Source organism: Corvus kubaryi, unplaced genomic scaffold (assembly GCF_017639235.1).
Source record: "Corvus kubaryi isolate FWS band 111438036 unplaced genomic scaffold, C.kubaryi_AGA036_p1.0 135, whole genome shotgun sequence".
Lineage (NCBI taxonomy): Eukaryota > Metazoa > Chordata > Aves > Passeriformes > Corvidae > Corvus > Corvus kubaryi.
The window spans coordinates 2,770,049-2,792,304 of record NW_024580669.1 but is presented as its reverse complement, the minus strand read 5'-3'; the positions used below and the strand labels follow the sequence as shown (position 1 = coordinate 2,792,304).

The following is a 22,256-nucleotide window of genomic DNA, read 5'->3' as shown; positions in this document are numbered from 1 at the left end:
GGTGGAGCAATGCTGAGGAAAGAGAAAAAGGATGGCAGGAGTGAAAATGGGTGTCCCTCACCCCAAGGACTGGGGTGTTTGGTCTACACGCTGCTCAGCCAACAGAAGCATCTTCTGATTTATCACTGGGGCTCTGCTGTAATTGACGGTGCTGGGTGAGCCACTTGGAGGGCACAAGGACATTGCACCTCAGTGACAGTGGGCAGGCAGCCACCTCCCTCGCAGCCAGAGAGTCATCAAATGCAAAATAAAAGAGCATGAGTGCCTGTTGCAGTGTATGACAGTTTTTGTGCCCCCACTGCCATGGAAGCAAAGTCACCGCTGGTGTCAGTGTTGGCTGCTAAAGCCCCAGAGTCTGCTGAAAGCATAATAAGAGCTGGTCAAAACACAGATCCTTACAGCAAGCTTTCTGTTTTCCCTTCTGTTGATGTTTATACTGGTTGCTATTCTCACCCTGAACTCTTTGACACAACTTTTGCCTTCTTTGGCTGTGCTTTAGGCTGCTTCTCTTTCTCTCGTTTGGTTGGGGTTTTTTTTTAATTTTTAAATTTTTTTGCTTTTGAGCAGATGAGGGCTCCAGCATTGAGGACACAGACTTCAACTGGGATGAGTTCCTGGAGGAAACAGGAGCCAGTGCTGCTCCCCACACCTCCTTCAAACACGTACGTGCTTCCTCTGAGCCTTGTGGGTGTTGTACATGTTCCCTCTTCTGGTTTTCAGGGGCTCCCTGGAGAACTGGAGTGGAGTCTGACCATTTTGGGGAGAAACTGTCCCTCCACACATGTGACAACCTGAAGGGGAATAGCTCTCAAGCTGGTGTTAGGTCACCTTGGGGTGTTTGCAGTCATAGCTTGGAGCGCTGTGTCTGTGCCACTCCCTTATCTTCTCTCTTCCCATCAAATTTTCCATTTTTGAGGGCTTATGTTGCTCGCCTTTTGCTTATAATGCACTCATTTTTTTCTCCACCTGTTTTCCCCTCTACATTCATTGTTGTCCATGCCAGCCTGTAGAGATTGATGTCACAAGAGTTTCTTATTTCTCCAAAGGTCCTTTTAATGCCTGATTTACTGACTGGCGGAGTCACTCAGCTCTAGAGTTCAGTGTGGCTCGTAGGAAACCATCTCTCAGCCTCGTGCCTGGAGATGCTTTCTCAGAAGTGTGGGAAGCAGGGAGTTGGGCAGGTGGTGCTTTTCCTGGGTGAACATGGAGCATACGGACAGCTGTGGTAGTGACAGGTTTGTGCACAGATCCAGCACAAGCAGCATTGGAAGAGACCTCTGGAGATCATCAGGTCCTCATCTTTGATGATCTGTGGAGATCATCTTTTTCCTCCAAGTGATTTTGTGGCTTATTTTGTAGGGCTAAGGAGCTGCAGGGATGGAATAACCTCTCTTTTGTCTACCAGCACAGTCCTTCATTCCCTATTTTGCTTTCATTTTAACAACAGTGGAGTACTGCAGGGTGAAGGACCATAATTCTCTATACTGGAGAGTTACAGGGCAATGCTTATTATGGAGTTTATTCTTCATCCAGCAGCTGTCTGGACAGAGCATCTTGTCCCAGATTTCTGCTCCAGGCCCAAAGTAGAAAGTTTTGTGCTTCATGAAGCCCTTAAGGATGTCTTCAGTTGTGTGGAGATGTCCAGCTCATCCTGCTGATCCTGCTGACTGCAGTGTCTCACAGCACCTCAATCCTGGGAATGTCAGCGTGGGACAGGTTGGTGCTGGCAACAGTCCTTGGTGACTGTGCTTCACAATCTGAAACTTGATCCTCAAAAATCTGGCCAGGAACCTGAAAGTTGTCAGAGAAAGATTATCTTATCTCTCTGATTCCACTCTTGATGTGATTTCCAGTCACAAGTCCCTTGCCTCCAGAGCACCATGTTGGTGTTATGGTGAGCACAGGGAGAAAAACTACATATGAATCACACTGCAGTCATCAGGCTCAGGTGCTTTGAGCTGCAGCTGCCAGTCTGTACTGGGAGGAGGCCAGGAGATCCAGTTTTTACTGGGATGTGGGCCAGTCTGTACTCTGGATTATTTATGAGGACCCTGAGCATCACCAAGATCCTGTCTTAGCACTAAGTAAAGCAGTGAATGTCACAGACCACCTTCAGTCTTAGACCATCTCCAGAGGTCCCTTTCAGCTGTTCTGTGACTCTGGGCATTGATGCTGCTGGAAATGCCCACACAAGGAAAGGTGCATGGAATTCTGCCACCTGCAGATGATAAATGGGTTTGGCTGGGCAGCCACTGGGTCAGAAGCTGGAGTTGGATGAGTGAGGGATTGCTGGTCACTTGCCAGAGGAGTGTTTTCTCAGCAGCTTGGCATCCCCCTGTCTGTGAAATCCTCCGTTGACCAAGTAGACCATGTTATATTTGTGAGTAAAAGAGTAATTTTAACCTGCCATTTCAATTGGAAGTCAGTCAGAGACAGGCTTACCCAGATTTAAATCCTTCTGGTTTCAGTAGCAGGTAAAGTTCAAACAAACCTGTAAGAAGCTGTCCTTAAACATCTAGGGAGTAACAGGTTACATTTTGGATGGTTTTGTGAAGACAAGGCTGGCACCTGTCCAGTGAGCTGGCATCCACCTCTTCCTTATCAACAACAGCTAGAGGCATCCCACTGGTCCTTGGGACATAGGTTATGCTGGAGCAGGCCCTGGTGTTCATCAGCAGTGTCCCAAAAGAGATGGACTGGCATCTCCAGTGTCCTGAAGCAAGTTACAGGTGACCTGCCACTGCTGAGATAAATGGAAGTGACCCAGATGATTTACTTCTTTCAGTGACAGGTCATACCTCAATTACCAGGGTGCTGGGAGGGGGAATTGGCTGAGGCTTGAGCTGGTGAGGATGGGTGCAGTGGAAATCCTCTCCTTGGTCTGTCTGGTGCAGCATTCAGCCCTTGATGCTTGTCAAGCCTCTAGAGGTGTTTCAGTGTTATGTGACTAATTATTGTGGTTGGGCTTAACTCCTAGAGGTGCTTCATACCTGCCTTTTTACCTTGCATGTGTCCTGTGGTTTGCCTGATGGAGCTGTGCAGTGGGAAATGAAAGCTTGTTTGAGTTATGCTGACTGTATCCCAGGCATTAGTGAGATTCAGGGAGTGAGGGTGGGTGCCAGTCCTCTCCTGGATGTAGTACACCTGAAGGTACCACTCCTGCACTTTGGGACCTGTGGGACTTGCATGATGGCATATGTGCTGGTGAAGCAGGAACGGAACTGCCCAGACAGATGGAGAAGGAGGTGGTTGGATTGAGACACAGTCAGCTCATGTCCTATCCCAGGGCAGCATTTCTGGGCGGGGTGGGGTCTCCCTGCAAAGCAGAAAAGGTAACACCATCCCTTTCTCATTTTGCAAGGTTGAAATCAGCCTTCAAAGCAGTTTCCAGCCAGGGATGAAATTAGAAGTGGCCAGCAAGAGCAATCCAGACACGTATTGGGTGGCTACGATCATCACCACCTGTGGGCAGCTCCTGCTGCTCCGTTACTGTGGCTACGGAGACGACCGCAGGGCAGACTTCTGGTGTGATGTGATGACAGCAGACCTGCACCCCGTGGGCTGGTGCACGCAGAACAACAAGGTCCTGATGCCTCCAGATGGTGAGTTCTGCCTGGTTTCTGCTCTAGGGTCATGCTCTGCTATTGGGCTGTGGGTTCATCTCCGGATTTCTGGTTGGTCTGGGATGGGCACTCCAGGTCTTCAGCTGGTGTTGGGTGATGTGGGCAGGGTCATGTCCCCACAGGATTCAGTTTGCCAGTCAGCCTCCAGCAAAGGCATTTTTGCCCTAGTTGGTAACAACAGAAGGCACTTCCACAGGGAGCTGTCTTCTTGCTGCTGAACTGTAATGTTGTGATTTTCACTTCAGGGAGAAAACCGTCCTGTTCTGGTAGAAAGGAGGGGTGAAATTCAAGAGTGAGAACAAACTAAAATAAGCAAGATCAGTTTGGGTGTAACTGAAATCAGAAGCTGACTTTGCACTCAAAGTGTTTTGCCCTGAAAGTTTAAAACCTTCCACCACCAGACTCCAGCAGCTTTTAATTCCAGTGAGAGATCCACGTGATTAAAGATAGCAGAATTTGGTCATTACTGGTTAGGACATGTCCTAATTGGCAGCTCTTAGGTGCACAAAAGCTGAATGGAAGCGTTGTAGGTTCCTGAGTGGCCCGTGTGGAGCAGTTTGTTCATGATACAGTTTAATCCCCAGTGTATAAGAATATATATATATATGTGTGTGTGTGTGTGTATATATATATATATATATATATAGGCTATGTACATCAACAGAGCAGCTTGGTGTATCCTTGCTACTACATTGCTCCAAGCAGAGACATATTGTCAGTGTTGCTTCTAAGCATTCCTGCCATATACCCCATTTATTCTGGATTAAGGGAAGAAGAGATGAGTATTCAGCCTCCAGCTTGTGCATACACTTAAGAAAAGTCTCATTTAAGCGATCTGCTGCTGAAGTTACTCTTTCCCTTTCTGCTACCTGTGGCCATTGGAAACAGTGCATGTGCCAGCTGTGTGCCACGTGGGATTTCTCCTGGAGTAAGTGTTCCCTGATTTCCCCCTGAAGTGAGCTGTAGACACAGTCTTTGAATCAAAGCTGACATTTCCTGCCTTGCATATGCCCAACTCTGAGCTAAACTTACGTTTTTGTTCTGGTCTGTGTATCTTGAATAAACACAAGATTGATTGTTTAAAAGAAAAAAAAAGAAGTCTTGAAGATAAATACGGCTGAGAAATCTCTTGGTTTAGCACCAGTAAATCAAGCTGATGTGAGAGGGGGTGAGGTATTTTATTTTATTGGCCTCTTAAACTACGTTTTGTTATGTGGATTACAGTCAGCATTACCAGAAAGGTGTACAGTGCTGCAGACTAAATCTCAAAATGTGAGGGTCAGGGGGGTAAGAGAACTTCCTGAATGTCATAATAGAAAATAACAATTCCCTTATAACCGGAGGCAAGTGCTTCTCCTGGATTTGTTGGAATTTGCCCTTTGGGTCGTGGCTGCTCTGTGGGAATTGCCTTGCTTGAGTGACTGCAAGTGTGCAGTGTCCTACATCCCTTCTCCTCTGGTGGGTGATGTAACTGTACACCAGGGTCTTAAATTTGGGCAACTGCCCTGTTGGGTTCTTTTTTTTGTTCCCCCCCCACCCCATTTTCAGTGAATAACCTTTGTTGAATATGTCATAGTATAATTCTCAGAAAGAATAAATTAAATGCATGATTTGTTATTTCAAAAGAGATGTAAGCATTTAAAAGCTTGGCTCGTATTTTGGAATGAGGCATCTAAAATGCCCAAGAGGATCTGAACCTTCAGGACTTACAGAATCATAGGATCTATGCGTTGGTAAAAGAGAACCTGATCTTCTCTGTGAACTCTGTGGAGATTTTTTTAAACCTCTAGTGCATTGCACTGCACCTTATTTTGTTGTCAGACCTGTGGGAGAAACAAAAACCAGCTTTAAATTGCATGGACCCATTTCTGAAGGGATCATTTCTGCACATCTTAATTACAAGAAGTGTATCTGTTGGCTAGAGCATGCAAACAGCATGGCCAGGGCTGGTTATCTGTCATTAGGCTGTGATTTTAATCAGGAGCTGAAGGCTTTGGTTAAAAAGCAGAGTTGCCAGAATGGGCTAGTTTAACAGCCAGAATGACAGCGCTGGGACGATGCTCTGTACGAGTCAGGTTGGACTGATCAGTGCTCCTCTCATAAATGTGATGCCAGACAAGAATGGCAGAGTGATGGCACAGAGAATTTCATTAGATGGGAGAGAGATGCAACAAAATGGGCCGGTTCAGTTCAGCAGATCGATAGAACTTGATTTAAAGTCCAGCACACACAGAGCTTTTAAGAGGCGGCTGCCAAATAATTGTTGTTTATGATCCAAATCGGAGGAAGCCGATTAATTTACTGACTGCTGCTCTGTTATTTATGGGGTGACGTGTGTGTTGCATCATGGTGCCTGTGGCCTGTGAGTAAAATGTCGAGTCGTGTTCTGTCCTCCCTTGACGTGTTGGTGCAGTCACTAGATAGGAATACCTGAGGTGGCAGTAAAATGTCTTGGTTTATGGCAGGATGGTGCGAGTGCACGTGTGCCTGTGAGCTTCACCCTCCAACCCCCTCCTCCACAGGAAATCAAAGGAATAAAATTGTAGTTACTTCAAGCTTTGCCATTAATTATATTTTTCTCATTACAAATCGGTGTGTAATTTGAATTGCAAACTCAACTATCCTGGCAGAATAGATCTGTTTACCATTCAAAGCAAAATGAAAATTATTTAAATTAGTTAATATAGAACTCATTTGAATGAATTGGATGTTTATTCATGAACTAGCTGAGGCAAGTGTGAAGCTGTCCTTATGGTCTGTAGCTTTGGCACTGATCAGCTCTAATGTCACGTCCTGGGACAGAGATTTCTTCTTTATTGCATATTAACTGTGGTGTAAGCAGTGGGTAACTACTGCCTGATGTAGCTGAGTGCGAAATTTTCATCCTTCCTGACAGGGCCCTTCAGCAATTGTAATTCATATGAGGAAGAACAACCTGCTTCAGAGTCCGCTGGCAGTGGCAGGGCAGTGATGGTGTGGGAGGCTTTGTTTCCTGCACTGTAAGGGTGGGATGTAAGGTAGATTTTCCATTGTTTAGTTAAAATTTCCCTATTATATCAGCCTGCATGGAAACAGGGACAGCAATTATCCCCTCTTTGTCTCAATCAAACACTGTCTTCCTCCTCAGCAAAGTGCAGTTGTTTGTCGACATCCTTGATCCCGTGGGATGTTTTACCCGTTGAGCATTAAAAATTTAAGCCTAACTAAACTTTCCTGACTAGTGAAAGGAGCAGAGGTGTCTCTCCTCTTTTAGCCTGTTCATTTCCATGTGCCGTTTTCCTCTGTTGATGACAGTTGAGTTCATGGACACATCCGCCATCGGGTGCAGGAGCGGCGTGGAGAACCTGACAAGTGTAGTAGCTAAATTATGCATCGTGAAAGAGCAGGGACGTCCTGTGATTGACACTGGGGGGTTTTTGTACAGATTGCAGATTTACAGCTGAGCCAACAGAGCCCAGTCTCTCCTGGCACTGTTTTAATGCATCCTGGGATGAGCTGAAGACACCGGACGACAGGATTGTTGTGTACACTTGTAATTGCAGCAGTGGCTTTGCTTTAATGTTATTGACAGATGGAAATTCAAACAGGGCATTTCTGTGTGCAGATCTGTGAGCTGGAGTCTGCTTGCCATGCAGACTGGGAGGCTGGAGATGGAAGGAAACACAGCAGGGAGAGAACCAGGTCTATACTTTGATTTTGCAGTGGACTGGTGCGGATGGGAAAACCTCTGAACGCTGGCCCTACCTGGGCTTGGTGACCAAGATGATCAATCACTCTGTGATTCTGTGTAGGAAAGCAGCTTTTACTTTCCTGTTGCATCAATACAAGGGGGATTAAAGTTCTGAAGTCTGATCCTGGGGTGAAATAACCTTCTCTTTCATGGTGTTGAGCTTTACAAAGTTGAACCAATCAAATATACCATTAAGAGGGGTAGACTTAAAGCATTTTGGCTGCCCAGGCTTTCTGTGAAGGCAAACACCATTATTTGGTCACTATTTGAGACAGGTTTTCGTGTGGCTCTCAGGTGAGATTAGCTCCTATACCAGATCTGGGCCAAAGGAGGGAAATTTCACTGTGGTTCCAAGTGCTGGGTCAGATTCTGGGCAGGATATGGTTGAAAAGGGAGCTAAAACTTGTGTCATGGCAAATTGAGTTGTCTTCAAGTGACAACTTACTGCTTTTTTTTGTTTGATTGGTTTTATATATTATCATCTGAATTTATCACAGAGCAAAATCCTGCTCTTTGGGGTCACTGGTGTAAAGGAGGGGAGAAATGGATCTGGTTGGCCTTGTCAAAATTTACAGCATGATGACTCTGAATGGATTCTGAATGGCCAGAAGATGGTCTGCTGTGTTGCAGGTGTGGATTTGGTGTTCCCCCAAGGCACACAGAAGGCTTTTTTGAGGGTCAAAGCTCAGGGTGGTGGTGATGTGACCCATGCCTTTGGCTTTCAGCATCTTTACTGGAGCTCCCTTGTGACTGCAAAGCTTGTCCATAGGCTTCATAAAAGAGGGACACAGAGATCAGAGATAATGTTTCTGACAATGGATGAGGGTGTTCAAAACTTCTCTTTCAGAAAATACAGTCATGGATATGTTTTTTTTTTTTAATGAAGGCAGCTTTTCCCTGGTAATCTCATCCCAGAGGAAGTAAAAATTAAACTGTGTGTGCCTGCAAGTCTGTAATTACAGTGCAGGTGGAGGGATCAGATGGGCAGGGTGGACTTCTCCTTTTGCTTTTTTACTGGTATGGAGAGCAGATCTGGCCCCAGTTTAGCTCTTTCACTGAAATATTACTTCCTAAGAGCTTGAGGCTGGAGAAAATAAGTAGGCATTCACTGAGCTTACGCTGTTTTACATCAGCTAAGAACTGGGCCCTCAAGCCAAGTAAAATGAAACTCGGAAATCTTCTTTGGCAGGTTGCACTGTCAAAGACTGTGGATGTTTCTAAAGCAGTATCCAGGGCTGTTTTTTAAAATCTCTGCCCAGTCTTTATCCTGTTATTCCATCAAATCTGAGCTTAGACTAACCTAATATAAATAGATGGCAGGATTTCTTTATTTTAAATGCTGCAAATGACTCCTAGTACAGTGTTTTATGTGTGCTTTTCAAGTCGACTTTAGCAGACTATTAATTATGCAGGGATGACGTTAGCATAAATAACTAGTCAGCAAATAAATGTCAATTAAATATTCTATTAGCATAGTAGGTAGCTTTATGCATTGGCATAGAACATTTAGCAGATTATACTTAACGAGCATATAAAAAAATAGCTTTTTTTTTTCTTAGCTCTCCTGATGACGGCAAAGGGGAGGAGAGGAGGTAAAAATGCTGGCTTTGGCTGAAATTCGCTGTGGTAGGAGTCAAGTCAGTTGACTCTGGTGTATCTTAGGAGTTTCCCGGAGCTGGAAGTCACTGGAGCATGTCATGGCTTGGCATTTTCCCCCAGCCTCTTGTAGCCCCTTTCAGACTTGCTCCTGAGGAAAACATACTTTCATTACAGCACCCTCAGTAGTTTTTCCTTCCCTTCCTTGGCGTGGCTCAGATTCCTCAGTCTGGGATGTGAAAATTCAAGAGTTAGCCCATGGCTCATGTGGCATCAGGGTAATGTTGTCTTGATAGGGAAAACGGTCTTTTCACTTTGTGTGAAACTGCAAATCTTTTGCATGTGCTGCTGGCTTTAGTTACTTTCAAAAGACTTAATATTGCTAAGTGAGGCCCTTTTGGGGTAAACTGAGCATAACAGGCCCCCACGTGTCTTTTGGGAATGTGATTAATTGTTGAGCTACTGTGTAAATGTGGCACAGCCTGGCCAGTGGGTCAGGCTTTGCAAGAAGTTTGAGGCATAGGCTTCATCAAATGCAGAGGGTTTTGATCATCTCCAGGTTTGCTGGGCTTGAGGTCAACATTTTCTGTTATGATTTTCCTTCTAATACTATTTTTCAGGTCTAGAGGCATAACTGCAGAGAACCTTGCAGGGATGAGATGCTTGCTGGTTTATTAGGTGGAGTAGGGAGTAAATGATTTATCCTGATGTTTCAGTTGTGAAACTCAGACAAAAAAAACACTTTCTGAGTGGGAAACACGAGGTGTGCACTGCTCTGGCTCTGGCTGGGACCGCTGTGAGTGATGGAGGAAATTGAGGGGAAAAAACAATGATTGGTTAAACACAGGTCTTTTTGTTTAAAGGTTTTTGGGAGTGCTGTAGAGGTGGTGCTTAGGAGCACACCTACCACAAGATTCCCAGCCTTGGCTCTGCAGTGGCCCTGTGGCTCAGGTACGTGGTCTTTGGGCACTCTTGGCTCTCTGCTAAGGGGAAAGTTTTCCCCGAGGCCAACTCTCATCATCTGGGGTCACTCTTTGTGCTTCTCTTGAGTATCTGGTGGAAATGGCTTAGAAAAGTTCCTTTTTCCCCTTCACAAAACTGTAAATTCAAAGCCACTGCTTTGTATTCACCAGTATTTTCCTTTGGGAAAAAGTCAGCGTTTTTCCCCTCAAAAACATCAAGATGGCTGTTTTTGGGATTAAACATCCAAAAAACTGTCTTGAGTTGCTGCAGACTCAGCACCCCAAAAGTGGGTGCTGGTCCCTGCTTGCCCTTTTGCCTGGGTTAGACTTTGTCTCAGGAGGTTTTGGCCTCTCCTTGTGCGTTCATCTTGACATTCTTCTCCTTGATGCCCCGAGATGCACTTGTGCCTGGGGAACCCAGCCCTTGCTGGGGATCAGGCATTTGAAAAATTGAAACCGTGCAAGATTGTTTACTTTTCCAGTGGAAAAAAAGAAAGCCCAGAGCTTGCACATGAAGTAGGCTCTGTTTATTAAAAGCAAGAAAAGAAACGCACTTTAATCAAAACCTAATTTTCCAGTAAGAAGCCGTTTCAGCAGAAACATGCCCTGCAATCCTAGTTTCCAGGGACAACTGCTTATGCTGTATTTATATTTATTTATGCTCACAAACAAATGGAGGAAGGGAAAGAGGAGCAGGCCGGACCAGACAGCCTGTGGTCCAGCGAGGCAGGGATGTGTGCAGTGCCTGTGGGCAACCAAAACTGCTCAGGACCCTGCAGTGCACCTAAAGTGCCTCTTCAGCATCTGTGTTTGGGTGCTTTTTTAATCATAGAATCCAAGAATGGTTGGGTTTGAAGGGATCTTACTGATCATCTCATTCCACTCCCTGCCATGGGCAGGGACATCTTCCACAGAGCAGAGTATTTCTAAGGGTAATTTGGAAAAATCAGATTGTGCCTACACCTAGATTAGGTATCAATGCAAGTCCTTAGAGGGTTGACAGTTTCACTGATGCAGTTGTCCCCTAATGCAAATCCTGGATTTTTTCAGATTTACGGGTGGAAAATACTTTTCACCTATAACTACAGCCTGTCCTTGTTCCTGTACTGGACTGAGCCATGTAGTCAGCAAACCTTGTAAAAGAATATTATTTAGTTTTACAGCTAACACTGGGGATAATGCAGCACTGTTTACTCTAGTGTGTTATTAACCCAGCTCGGAGCATGGGTTTAATCTGGAGGTTGGCTGGCAGCCAAGGAAGGGTTCAAGAATTGGTTCTCCAATGGATGAGGTTTGAGAGCCAATGACTCAGACACAGCCCTACTGAAATGAATCCGCTCTCTGCCTGCTTTTCCCTCACTTGGGTCTGTCCTGACTTTTATCTCCACATGCTGCTGCCTTCCTCCACAAATGAGGGATGTTGCCATTCCCACAGCAGCTGGATGGTTTGTAGCATCATAAAGGGTCCCTTTTGGGTGGTGCAGGAAAGGCTGAACGATGAATCCTGTTATGATTAAAGAAGCAGCACCTTGTGTACAAGCAACAGCAGAGCTGAGGATCAGGGATATTGCAATGAAAACTGAAAGCCTAATCCTTTTATAAACAGTGTGGAGGGGGGGAGAGAAAAGCAGTGATTTTCGGGGACTTTGACAAGTTATAAATATATCCTGAGTGAAACCAATAGTGTGGAGCTTTATGAAAGATTTAATGAATGAATATTTCATGCCCACATGGTGCTTCTTCTGTAACGTGTGCTGTTGGTAAAAAGCAATAAACAAAGAACCTCCTTCAGGGTTTGTTTGGGCTTTTAAATTAAACTAATTTAATCAACTTTTTCAGTCAAGCTTGATATTAGTTCATTTCTGTACACAGCACTGTACTCGGTTCTGTTTGTTTTCTCCTGATACCTGTTCCGCTGTTTGGAAGATGCTTGAATATCAGAGAATGATTCATTTCATCCTGCCCATATGCTGCATCTGGGTTTTCAAGGCAGAGAGTACAGTCCTGACTTTTTCCTTTTCCTGAAGCCTGAGGAGCCATCCATCCTATACCATCACAGCTGGGGGTGTTACAGGACTCCAGGTGAGGTCGTTATCCAGCAGGAAAATCACTTGAGTGTGTTGGTCATTTCTGATTGTAAGCAAGAAGAATTTTTCTGGGTTTTGGAAGCCTTCAGCACTCAGTTTGCTGCTGCTTGAAGGACTAGAACTGACCCAAACTGCTCTGGAGTCTGGCCCCATATGGCCAGCGAGGCTTGGATGCTTCTGCACTGGATGTCAGAGGTTTATGCAGGGAGATTGAAATTCTCCTCAAGCTCAGGCTCTTGGCAAGGTTGGGGGTTGGGTGTGCTAGTGAAGTTTCTTTATGCTTGGCTGTCATGACAAATAGCCAGGAGGAAATCAGGGTATGTGTTAGCTCTGTGTTCCATGTCTTTTGCAATAATTTCCAAAAAAACCTTGGGGACCTGATTCTTCCTTGGGAACAGCAGGACTGAAGCCAGTTGATGTTTTCACAGCTGGACCAGCAAGTGAAAAGCCAATGAGACACAGTAGGGAGATAAAAGCAAGGGTGACTGGAGGGGTAGAATTAACTTTGGGGAGGCTTCAGCATGAGCTGTGGACCCTCTCAACCCCACACCTTGCATGGAATGGGGCATTTCTTAGCTACTTTTGCCATGAGGAGGAGCAAAAGTGGGGGGCGGGGTGGTTTGTTGTTGTGGTTTTTTTGTGGTTTGTTTTTTTGGTTGGTTTTTTTTTTCCCTTGTGGAACCAGTTGATTTTGTAGTGGGCAACTTTGGGAACTGAAATTCATCCCTCTTGGCTGAATGCAGTATGGTCCCATGGGGTTTCTGCTACATATGAGCAGGGCTTTGTATAGGAAGAGCGGTTGTATTAGAAACAGAGTGAGTTTTGCTTGTCCAAACCCACACAGACCTCAGTTTCATTTATTTTTGTAGCATTATTAGGCAATGTGTGAGATTCTCTCTATAGATCAAAGCTCAAGCCCACTGCACAGCAAAAGGGTTAAACTTCAGCAAAGACTGATGCAGCAAAACTCCTTGCAGATGATGCTGAGCTGCAGCAGTTGACTTATCCAGCCCAAAACGCTGGCAGAACCAATTTCTGTGTCAGCTCCTGACCTCCTGCAAGGAAAACTCATTTCGGTGGCACTCAGACTCTGTTCAGGATGCTTGGAGCACTTGAGGTGAGCAGTTGAGCCCCCATGGCTTTGCCTTCTGTTGCTCATGATTCTGGTCACAGTCTGCAAGGTAACTCTGCAGCCTCCACTGTGACCAAACCATTGGTTTTGGGCCTGATGTTTAGTGCAGGTTGTGCTGGAGGAACAGAGATGGGGAGGAAAGGACTAATTGCAGCGTGAGGTAGAGACTCTGAATGAGAAGCTGCATTTCCAAGGAAATACTGCAGGAAAAGGCTGTGAGCAGACACCAGAGTTTTCTGGGAGTAGAGATTCAGGTTCCTGAGATTTCCTCCTTCTGTAGCAGCAAGTGGAACAGGGTGGATTTTTGGATGGTACCTTTGAGACCATTTCAGAAAAAATCTCCCATCGACAGTTGTTGCAGAAAACTTCTTGCATCCACTGGATCAAACAGCAAAATCCTCCTCCCAAGACACTGAAGTGCCAAGATGGAAATTATTTCATAATCAGCCTCAGTGAGGCTCCTAAAAAAAGAGTAAGTTTTAGAACCCTGTTGCTCTGTGTTGAGCCAGTGTTTGACATCATCCAGCCCCTTGGTTCAGATCATGTGAATATGAAAAAAAATGCAGAAAAGTTGAGAATCTGTTCAGTATCGAACAGAAGAATTACAGCCCTGTTTGTAGGCTTGGTGTGTTGTCATTGAGGAGACTCCAGTGTCATTATTCGTTATTCGAGCAAACATCACTGACCTGTGCACCTTGCTCATGACTCTGGAGGTCTCCACACCCTGAATAACCAGCAGTGAATATGCATAGTTGTTCTTCCACACTCACATCATGTCCTTGGACATCTGCTCTGAAACTGTGGAGATAAAAAGCCCAGAAACCAGAGAAAAACGGGAGGATTGACCCTGAAAGCATAACAGTGGGTGCAGACCACTCATTTTTTGTAATTGTCAATTTAATTAATGTCTGGCTGAATGCATTTTTAATAAAATACTCTTTAAAAATTATTAGTTTGAGAAATTTTTAAATAGTCACTTCTGATAATTGCATTTAATTTCCCTTCCCTAGTCTCCTGTAATTTTCCCCAGAGGAGTTCTGGAATGGAAATGCCACCTCAGCTGTAAGACTAGACTTAGGTAGTTAATGATACAATAGGTAAAACATGGTCAGATTTAATTAATCTCTATTGGAGACATCTGTGGAGACTTAAAAAAAAACCCTATTGCCTTCATATTCTGAGTTAGAAACGCTTTTGGGTGTTTGTATCTGAGAAGTAGGTGATTTTTTGGTGCATTGGATAGGAACTGGGAAGGGTGAGTAGCACAAGGGATTTGATCCAGAGCATGCCAAAGTTGAAGTACACTTTTCTACGGTGGACCTTTTTTGGTCAGTTTGAAGATTAAATTACGTCTTTTAGTCCTGAGCTGAGGGAGGATTTTCTGAGCTCTTTTAGGCCAAGGACAAACCCAACGTGACCAGTGCCACGTCTTCAGCAGAGCTTTCCTTCAGGTGCACCAGGGGCACCTCGGATTTGTGAGGAACAGGCATGGAGTGAATTTGGGAAGCTGCTAGTGGCAGATGCAAGCGCCAGCATGATCCCAAGCCAGCTGTGACTTGCACTTGATTTTTCCTTCATTATGCATGATAATGTGGGCTCCCAGTCACCGTGGAAGGGGCTGGATTCCTGAAGCAGACCATATGCTCCTGGAGCCCATGGAGGTGGCTCGTAACACAGTGCGGAGGTTTAAGGGATGCTCTTAGAAAGCATTTCCCTGATGACACTTAAAAATCAATTCTTCTAACCCAGATACCAAATTCTGGGTCAGTTCTGGTCCTTCTGCGTGACATTGGAAAAGTTTTGCTGTGAATTCCCAAATAATCTGTTTCTATGTCTCTGTGTGTGTGCTCTCACTTCCATTTGATTTTGGTCACAGAAGGAGAAAAGAAACCAGACCCACAAACGAGCTTAAGGACATGCTGAAAGCCATCCTGATTGATGGTTTATTTTGTGTTGTGAGGCAGAGCATCCACCCTCCTGTGTTTGTAGCTAAAAAAGGCTTTTTTCCCCACGCTGTCACTTGGGAATGAAGAAATGAGGGGAAAGTCAGCGTTTTTAGGTGTAAAAATATAGCTACTTCCTAAAGTGCTGGAGTTGATGTAGAAGATTAATTATATCCAGGGAAAACCTTGCCAGATTCAGGAAACCATCCTGCTATGTGTTGTACCAGTTTTACTGAAGAGGCTCTGCCACGCTGAGTACAGAACCTAAAGAAGGGGAAATCCTGCAATTCTCCTGTGCCAAACAACTCTGGGAAAGTCAGTGAGGAGTCCCTGGCCACGTGAAGCATCTACACCTTGAATATTTTGACTGCTGAAATGACCTCTTCCATAGAGTCCTGCTTTGCTTTGAGCAATTCTGCTGTTGCCCTTGGCCTTTTCAGCCTGGATATCAGCAGGTGGATCTGTTGGGAAGGCCTCTTCCTGTACACCATCTAAATTTATTTAGAAGGAAAGAAGCCAAAAAAACCTTGAAGCATTATATGATGAAGATGAGATTAAGGGCTCACAAACCAGTTTGATGAACCATGGCTCTGCACTAATATCTGATTTAGCAGTGAGGGCATTTGGGTTCACCAGAGCATCATCATCTCCTGTCAAAATATCCTAGGTTGATGGCGAAGCTGAAGTTTTATAATTCAAAGGAAGTTTAGAGCACTGTGGAAAAGCTGCTCCCGTTTCAGGTCCTGTAGCACATTGTCATTCTCATTTCAGATGTTGCCTTGCATAATGTTCCATGTTGATCTCAGATTCAGATTTAAACTCTTCAAAGTTCGGGGGATGTTTTTGATCCTGGGATTTATAGTTCAAGCCCCTTTTCTGTTTCCAAGTGAAGAAAACACATGTTTAGCAAGCACAAAATGAGCCTTGATGGAGTATTTCTTTGATGGTGTTGTGATGATGATTATGAATTTACATTTTGTGCATAGGATGTTAAGCACCTCATGGGGCCTGGCTGTGCTTCGACTGTACCATTAATTTCGGGAAGGATGCATGATGAATGTTCATCAGGCCCTCTAGGTTCTGATTTGTGGTGCTCGCATCACACAGCCGAGAGGCTCCGGAGTGATTAAACGGGATTCAGTCATTAAGAGCTGGCACTACAAATGTGATTAATTGCAGAATGCACTGTATATTGTGAAATGAGTTTGATGATTTTTTTTTTTTGAAAACATATGTTTCTGCTTCATGGGGTGTCAGAAGTTGGTGTTGTGGTGAATGAGGCTTGTTTGCTATTTCCATGATAACTTGGGAGTGTGCTGGGTCATGGGAGTGGTTAGATTTCCACTATTGTCTCAACATCTGGGTGTGAGCAGTGAGATTTGTTGAGAATCATGGCCAAATCCTTAAATTAGACCTTACAAGTCCAGCTTTGCTATTTGTACCTCACTAACTCAAGCACAGTGGCTCCAGCCTCCCCCAGAGTTTTCAGAGTTTTCCAGCAAAGAATCCCTTTGCCTCTTGCCTCTGAGATGCATTTTTGTGTTGGGGATCTCAGGCTGAAACTGGTAATGGCTTGCTTTTTTCTTTAAAATCACTTATTGTGGAAAAAAAGTTGGAAAGAATTTGGAACACACTGCCCAGAGAAGCTCTGGCTGCCTCATCCCTGGAAATGTTCAGGTCTAGGCTGGGATGGGGCTTTGAGCCACCTGGTCTAGTGGAAGGTGTCCCTGCCCACAACAGGGGGTTGGAACAAGAAGATCCCTAAGGTCCCTTCCACTCCAAACCATTTTATGATTCCAAAAACACTCCCCCAAAACTTCAGTCCTTTTTTTTTTTTTTTTTTAGTTGGTGTTTCTTCTGTTGTGTATTAAACAATATACTAAACTTGTAAGCATCATCACCATTCATTCTCCTCTTTCTGTAGAGTACAGAAAATGAAAAAAATAGTCCAAACCCAAAATCAGAAGGGATTTCTTGGACATCACATCCCTTTATTTGTCTTCTGTGTTTTGATGCCTTTATTTGTAGTGGATATTTGCTGTAGTCTGTTGGCACTAGGAGGGAAAAAACCCCATAATTGTGCAGTTGAACTGGTTTATGCAGTGTAAGAACATTGTGCTGCTGTAAATTTGTTGGGTTTTACGGAGCTGTCTCCAAAGAATATCCTTCAGAAAGCGACCATGGGGTTTGGGAGTGAGAAAAGGCACTTAGCATGGGGGATAATTGGATGGAGTTTGGAGGTGTGAGGTCAGAGCCCTGGGCAGGATATTTATTCTGCAGCAACATCCCCGGACAGAATGACCCATAAATTTTAGGTGTTGTTATGCCACAAAGTCTGTCTGGGGCTGGTCTGTGAGATCTCAAAGACACATGGCATGGAGCTGCCTCTTCTGTCCCTTGCCAGGGCAAGCCAAGGGGAGGGTGTTTGGTGTTCAGGAAAGCTCCAGATTTTCTTTCTTCCACTTTGTGGCATCAGTGACACCCGGGGCAATGCAATTTTATGTGAAAGACTCCAATTCATACCCGCTGTTGGCATGGGCCAGTGTGTGCCCGGTGCTGCCCTGAAATACTCAGGTCTGAACCAAGCTGGTGGCTGGCTTGCGATAGTTCTGGCTGTGGTTAGGAATTCTGACTTGGATGGGGATTTATCTAGGAATTTAGCATTTTGCTTTGTAGACATATTTTTTTTCCTCTTTCTGCATTTCTGGTGTGGAACTAGTACACAAGAAGCTGTGGACTGCTACAGGAAGGCTTTACCAGGCTGATGCTGGGCAAGCAGCACAAATATCCTCCCCCATGGCTTTCAAAACTTTTAAATCAGGATTTTACAATCTTTGTTACATTTGTCTGTGCATTTCTGTCTACCTGCAGCAGCAAATCTCTTTTCCTCCATAGATGACTAAATATTCTCTTGGTTTTCACGCAGAGAGACTACAATTTGGAAGGAAGTAACTGTGCAAATGCCTGCTAAGTGAAGTTTTGTGCAGAGAGCCTGGTGTATGTACTTGTGTCTCATATGGGTGAATTCATAACCTCACGCAGTCACACCCTGAGCTCTGTGGTCTGGTTTTGCTTGTGAGCACTTTGGTTAAGATGCTGATTTTCCCTGGATAACAGCGCTCTTTCAATTTTATTGTTACTAATTTTTTATGTCTATGGATAAAAATCGATGTAGAAATTACAATCACAATACCAGGTCCCCCCTCTTTCCCCTGATTTGAACTGCTGATTTGAAAGGGCCTTCATTAAGACTCCTGGGTCTGGAGATTGGGAGCTCTCAGTGCACATGATCCATCTCTTCTGAGCCCTGGGCATGGTGCTTAATGCACACGGACGGAAAAAATAATCAGGAAATGTGCATGGAGGCTTGGGGTTAAGTGCCAGGAGCTGCAGAGTTTGGATGCTCATTTTCACAGTGAGCCATCACCCTAATGGACATTGATACTAATGATGGGGGAACCCCTATGGTTATGTGGTGTGTGCAGAGTTTTCAAAATCCAGGCATTGCCTGGCTCTCAGAAATGCCTTTCAGGAACTCTGTGTACACATCCAAGATCATTTAAAGTCAGCTAATCCTGATTTGTTTCTAAGACCGTTGTTGACAGCAATGAAATTCAGTTAGCTTGTACCTAGAATTGAATTGGGCAGAGAGCAGTGCTATTGCTGTGTTTAAGGAGCATGCAGTTTCTGTTTAGGTAAGAAATTTTGGAGGAGCACAAACCACTCGCTCTGGGTGAAACACTCTGACTTTGTAGTTATGCCTCAGGTTTTCTCCTAATTTATCACAGAGGTAACTGAGACTAAAATCAGCCCATTTTTGCCACGCTGGATTGTGTAGCAAAATCAGAATAATCAGCCTTCATTTGTGCCTGCAGATACAAGAGAGCAGATAAGTGACCCACTGAAAAATGGTCACGTCAGGAAGCTATTTTTGCATTCCCTTCCCAGTTCGTGGTGGTGTTAGTGAGGGTGGGTTTTGGTACTAATCGAGGTGACAACGTTGCAGAATCGTCTTCCAGGTGAAATCAATGTAAAAACATCTTAAAAATAGATAAATAATTGCAGAATCATTTGGGTTGGAAAAGACCTCCAAGGTCATTGAGCCCAACCGTTAACCTGGGCTATAAATATGTGGCAAAGGCTCTAAACAGCCGAATGCTTCATCCTTCAATTCCACCCAGTTGAGGCTGGATGGCCACACGTGACTTCTTGTTATGCTGAGGGACCAGCTGAATGAATTGGTTGCATCCCTGCAAAGTGAAGGATGGGAAGAGATTAATTCCCCTCTCTTGCCATGTCCTACCCGTATCTCTCTCCCCTCTTCCCCCATTCCCATATCCCGAGGGAGAGCAGTGTTGTGCCTGGATGATTCCAGGCTGGGTGGTGCTGATCACACTTGAGTGAAGTCCTGAAGCAAAGGGAGGTGACAAGTGCAAGTGGAGCTGATAAATTTGCTGCTATTCGTTATCTGTGTAATCTGATTGCAATTGATAAGTAACACCACCAAGACAGAGTCGCTTCCCATTATCAGCACCCCTCTCCTTTTTATCCTCTTTTTTTAGATTTTAAATAACTTCAGTGCAAGCCAAGTATTGACTTTGACTGAAGGGAGGTAATTAATCACAGTACTTATGAGTAGATCATTTATTGCTGGATGGGTACCTGATGCTGTTGTGCTCAGGGAGTCAGGGCAGGCTGATCTGGGTTTGTGGTCACTGTGCTGTTGGGATCTATGAGGCAAATTTCTCTTCTGATCTTGGGCAGTTTGACTTGGAAGCAGAAAGCCACAGCAGTGGGATCTCAGAAGAGTGTGTCTGTATATCCGTAATGTTGTGTTTGGGGTGAAGACAGCTGATCCTACTGCATGGGAGTGCCTCAGTATTTGGTGGTGACCCTTCTGCCAGGCAAAGTGTATTGTTCAGCTTCCCGAGCTGCAGTGAGTTAATGGAGGGGATTTTTACAAAATTTTGCATAATTAAAAAAAAAAACACCTCACTCTAATAGCATCCACCCACCCTGTCTGCACACACTGATGGTTTTCTCCCACAGCATCCACCTCTTCCACCCGTAGTTCCTGCAGCTGGGTTGGAGTTTGTAGCCAGTGCAAACTTCAACAAATGAAAAAGCAACTCCCAAGCCACCCGCTACTCTTCTTATTGTTAAAAAGATAGCAGTTAATTAAGGACTACAGAAACCTGAGGGGAATGGTGTGCGCGTCTGTGAAGGGCTCAAAGGATGTTAGGAAGCGAAGTGTCCTGTGGACAGCGAGGCAGCTTTCTGCACATGAACTTGCTTATTTTGACCTAAAGAATATAAGTAGATAATTTCTGGAAACCCTGAATGGCAGCAGGAAGGATAAAAGTAGCATTGTACTGAAATTCAGTGTAGTTGAATAGAAAAAACTGTAAGGGAATTGTTCAGGTGAGAACCTAAAGTGTGTGTTCATGCCTTTCTCTGTTTGGCTTTTTTTTTTCCCCTCTACTTTTTTAGTCAAGGAGTGCTTTTTCATGCAGAGTTGGGCATGCAAGGATTAAGGTCTGTGTGTTGGCCCTTTCTTGGGTCAAGACGATAGAAACTGCAGCATAATCTTATCTTAGAAATGATTTCAGGATGGTTTAGGTAGCCTGAAAAAACAGAGGGCACCAAATCTCTTGAAGACAATTAAAAAAGCATGCAGAATATTCTTACTAAATTAAGTAGCTCATGTAGGCCAAACATTAATTTGAAGATTGCATTTATCCAGTTTTATTTTTTTAAAGGTGAGATAATTAAGAGCTGCAAGAGCAAGTAGATCAATCAACAGCTTAAAGGAGCATCTACTAAGGGAATACAAGAGCTACACATTGTCCTACAGACATCACGCTTCCTTCCAGCATCTGTTCATTAGCCTGTTGTAAATTCACATGGATGGGGCCACAGAGTACTGCTGGTCCAGAAGTGTCTTTTAAGCACCTGTATTCTTTGATGGACAGTTGCTTATGACTTCTGGTTTCCATGAAAATCCTCTCTGTAGAATATTTTCCTTGAACACTTTATTTAAGGCAGGTGTATAGAAGGCAGTGCCTGAGCTCTGAAGTTGGGGCCTCATGATATTTGTGGCTGCACCACAAGAAGATCAGATCAACAGTTCTTGATGAACTTTCTTTTCTTTTCTGGACTGAATTTGCATTGTTTTGTGATCCAGTTCAAACCACAGAACTCTGCTGCTGTGATAACAGAAGACTGTTTGAAGTTTTAAGTAAGAAGTTTGTTTGAAGACATCTTTAGCCCCATTTGGCTTTTTTTCAGGGAGCCTACAAAAGAGTTCAAGGCAAATAGTAATTTTTATTAAAAAATGCTATTAAAGCACTAAGTAGATTCTTCTAAAATGTAGTTTTTATTTATTTTATTTTGGAAATACTTAATGGAGGATCTGGCTTTGTAGGGTATGCAGTGAAGTGTGTTCCCAGCCCTGAAGGTCTTGGGGGGGGTTCAGAAACAGCCTGAGCCTTTTGCTTAGGGACTCAACCCCCATCCTGTTTTCACATCCAGTCTGGTTCACAAGGATGTAAATAGTTCAGCAAGACGAATGAAAATGTGGGGATTCAACCGTTTCCTGTCAAAATGCTGTTTTATCAAAATGGAAATATTTTGTGAGAACATGTCAGTTTTGACAAATTGTTTTGATGGCTGAAGTCTAAACAAATTGTTTTAGCATTCTATGTTATTTTGATATAAAGACATCTCATTTCGACTCCCATCATTTAGACCTTTATAACATAGTTACAACATTTATATGTTAATATTTTCGTAACTTATAAATATTGCATCAAATGTGTGACAACTTTAAAATTAAAAGAAAATGTCAATATTGTAAGCTTTCTATAGTTTTGCAATATGCCGTTTAGCTTTTAAAAAACTGTATATCTTATCACAGAGTCACAGAATGGTTTGGGTTGGAAGGGACTTTAGAGATCATCTTTTTCCACCTCCCTGCCATGAGCAGGGACACTTTCCACTAGACCAGGTTTCTCCAACCCCTGTCCAGCCTTAGTTTTCCTGGTTGGGTGACATGTAGCAGATCCCCACTATAATGTCACCTGTCCTTGCTGGATGGAGTGGCTGGAATTCCTTTGTGCTGCCCTTCACGTGCTCTCCTGCTGATCTGTGATCCTTCTCCAGGCTCTGGGCATCTCTTGCTGGC

The 22,256-nt window shown here is 44.2% G+C and overlaps 1 protein-coding gene across 2 annotated transcripts in view; it reads left to right on the top strand.

Annotated features, from left to right (window-relative positions):
- The window catches only part of SFMBT2 (Scm like with four mbt domains 2), a 105,626-nt gene that overhangs the window by 17,387 nt on the left and 65,983 nt on the right, over positions 1-22,256 (top strand). For both annotated transcript variants that reach the window (XM_042052650.1, XM_042052641.1), the window contains exons 3-4: positions 568-662; positions 3,362-3,602. In XM_042052650.1, coding sequence (XP_041908584.1) covers positions 568-662; positions 3,362-3,602 — 336 coding nt within the window. The remainder of the gene's footprint in view (positions 1-567; positions 663-3,361; positions 3,603-22,256) is intronic.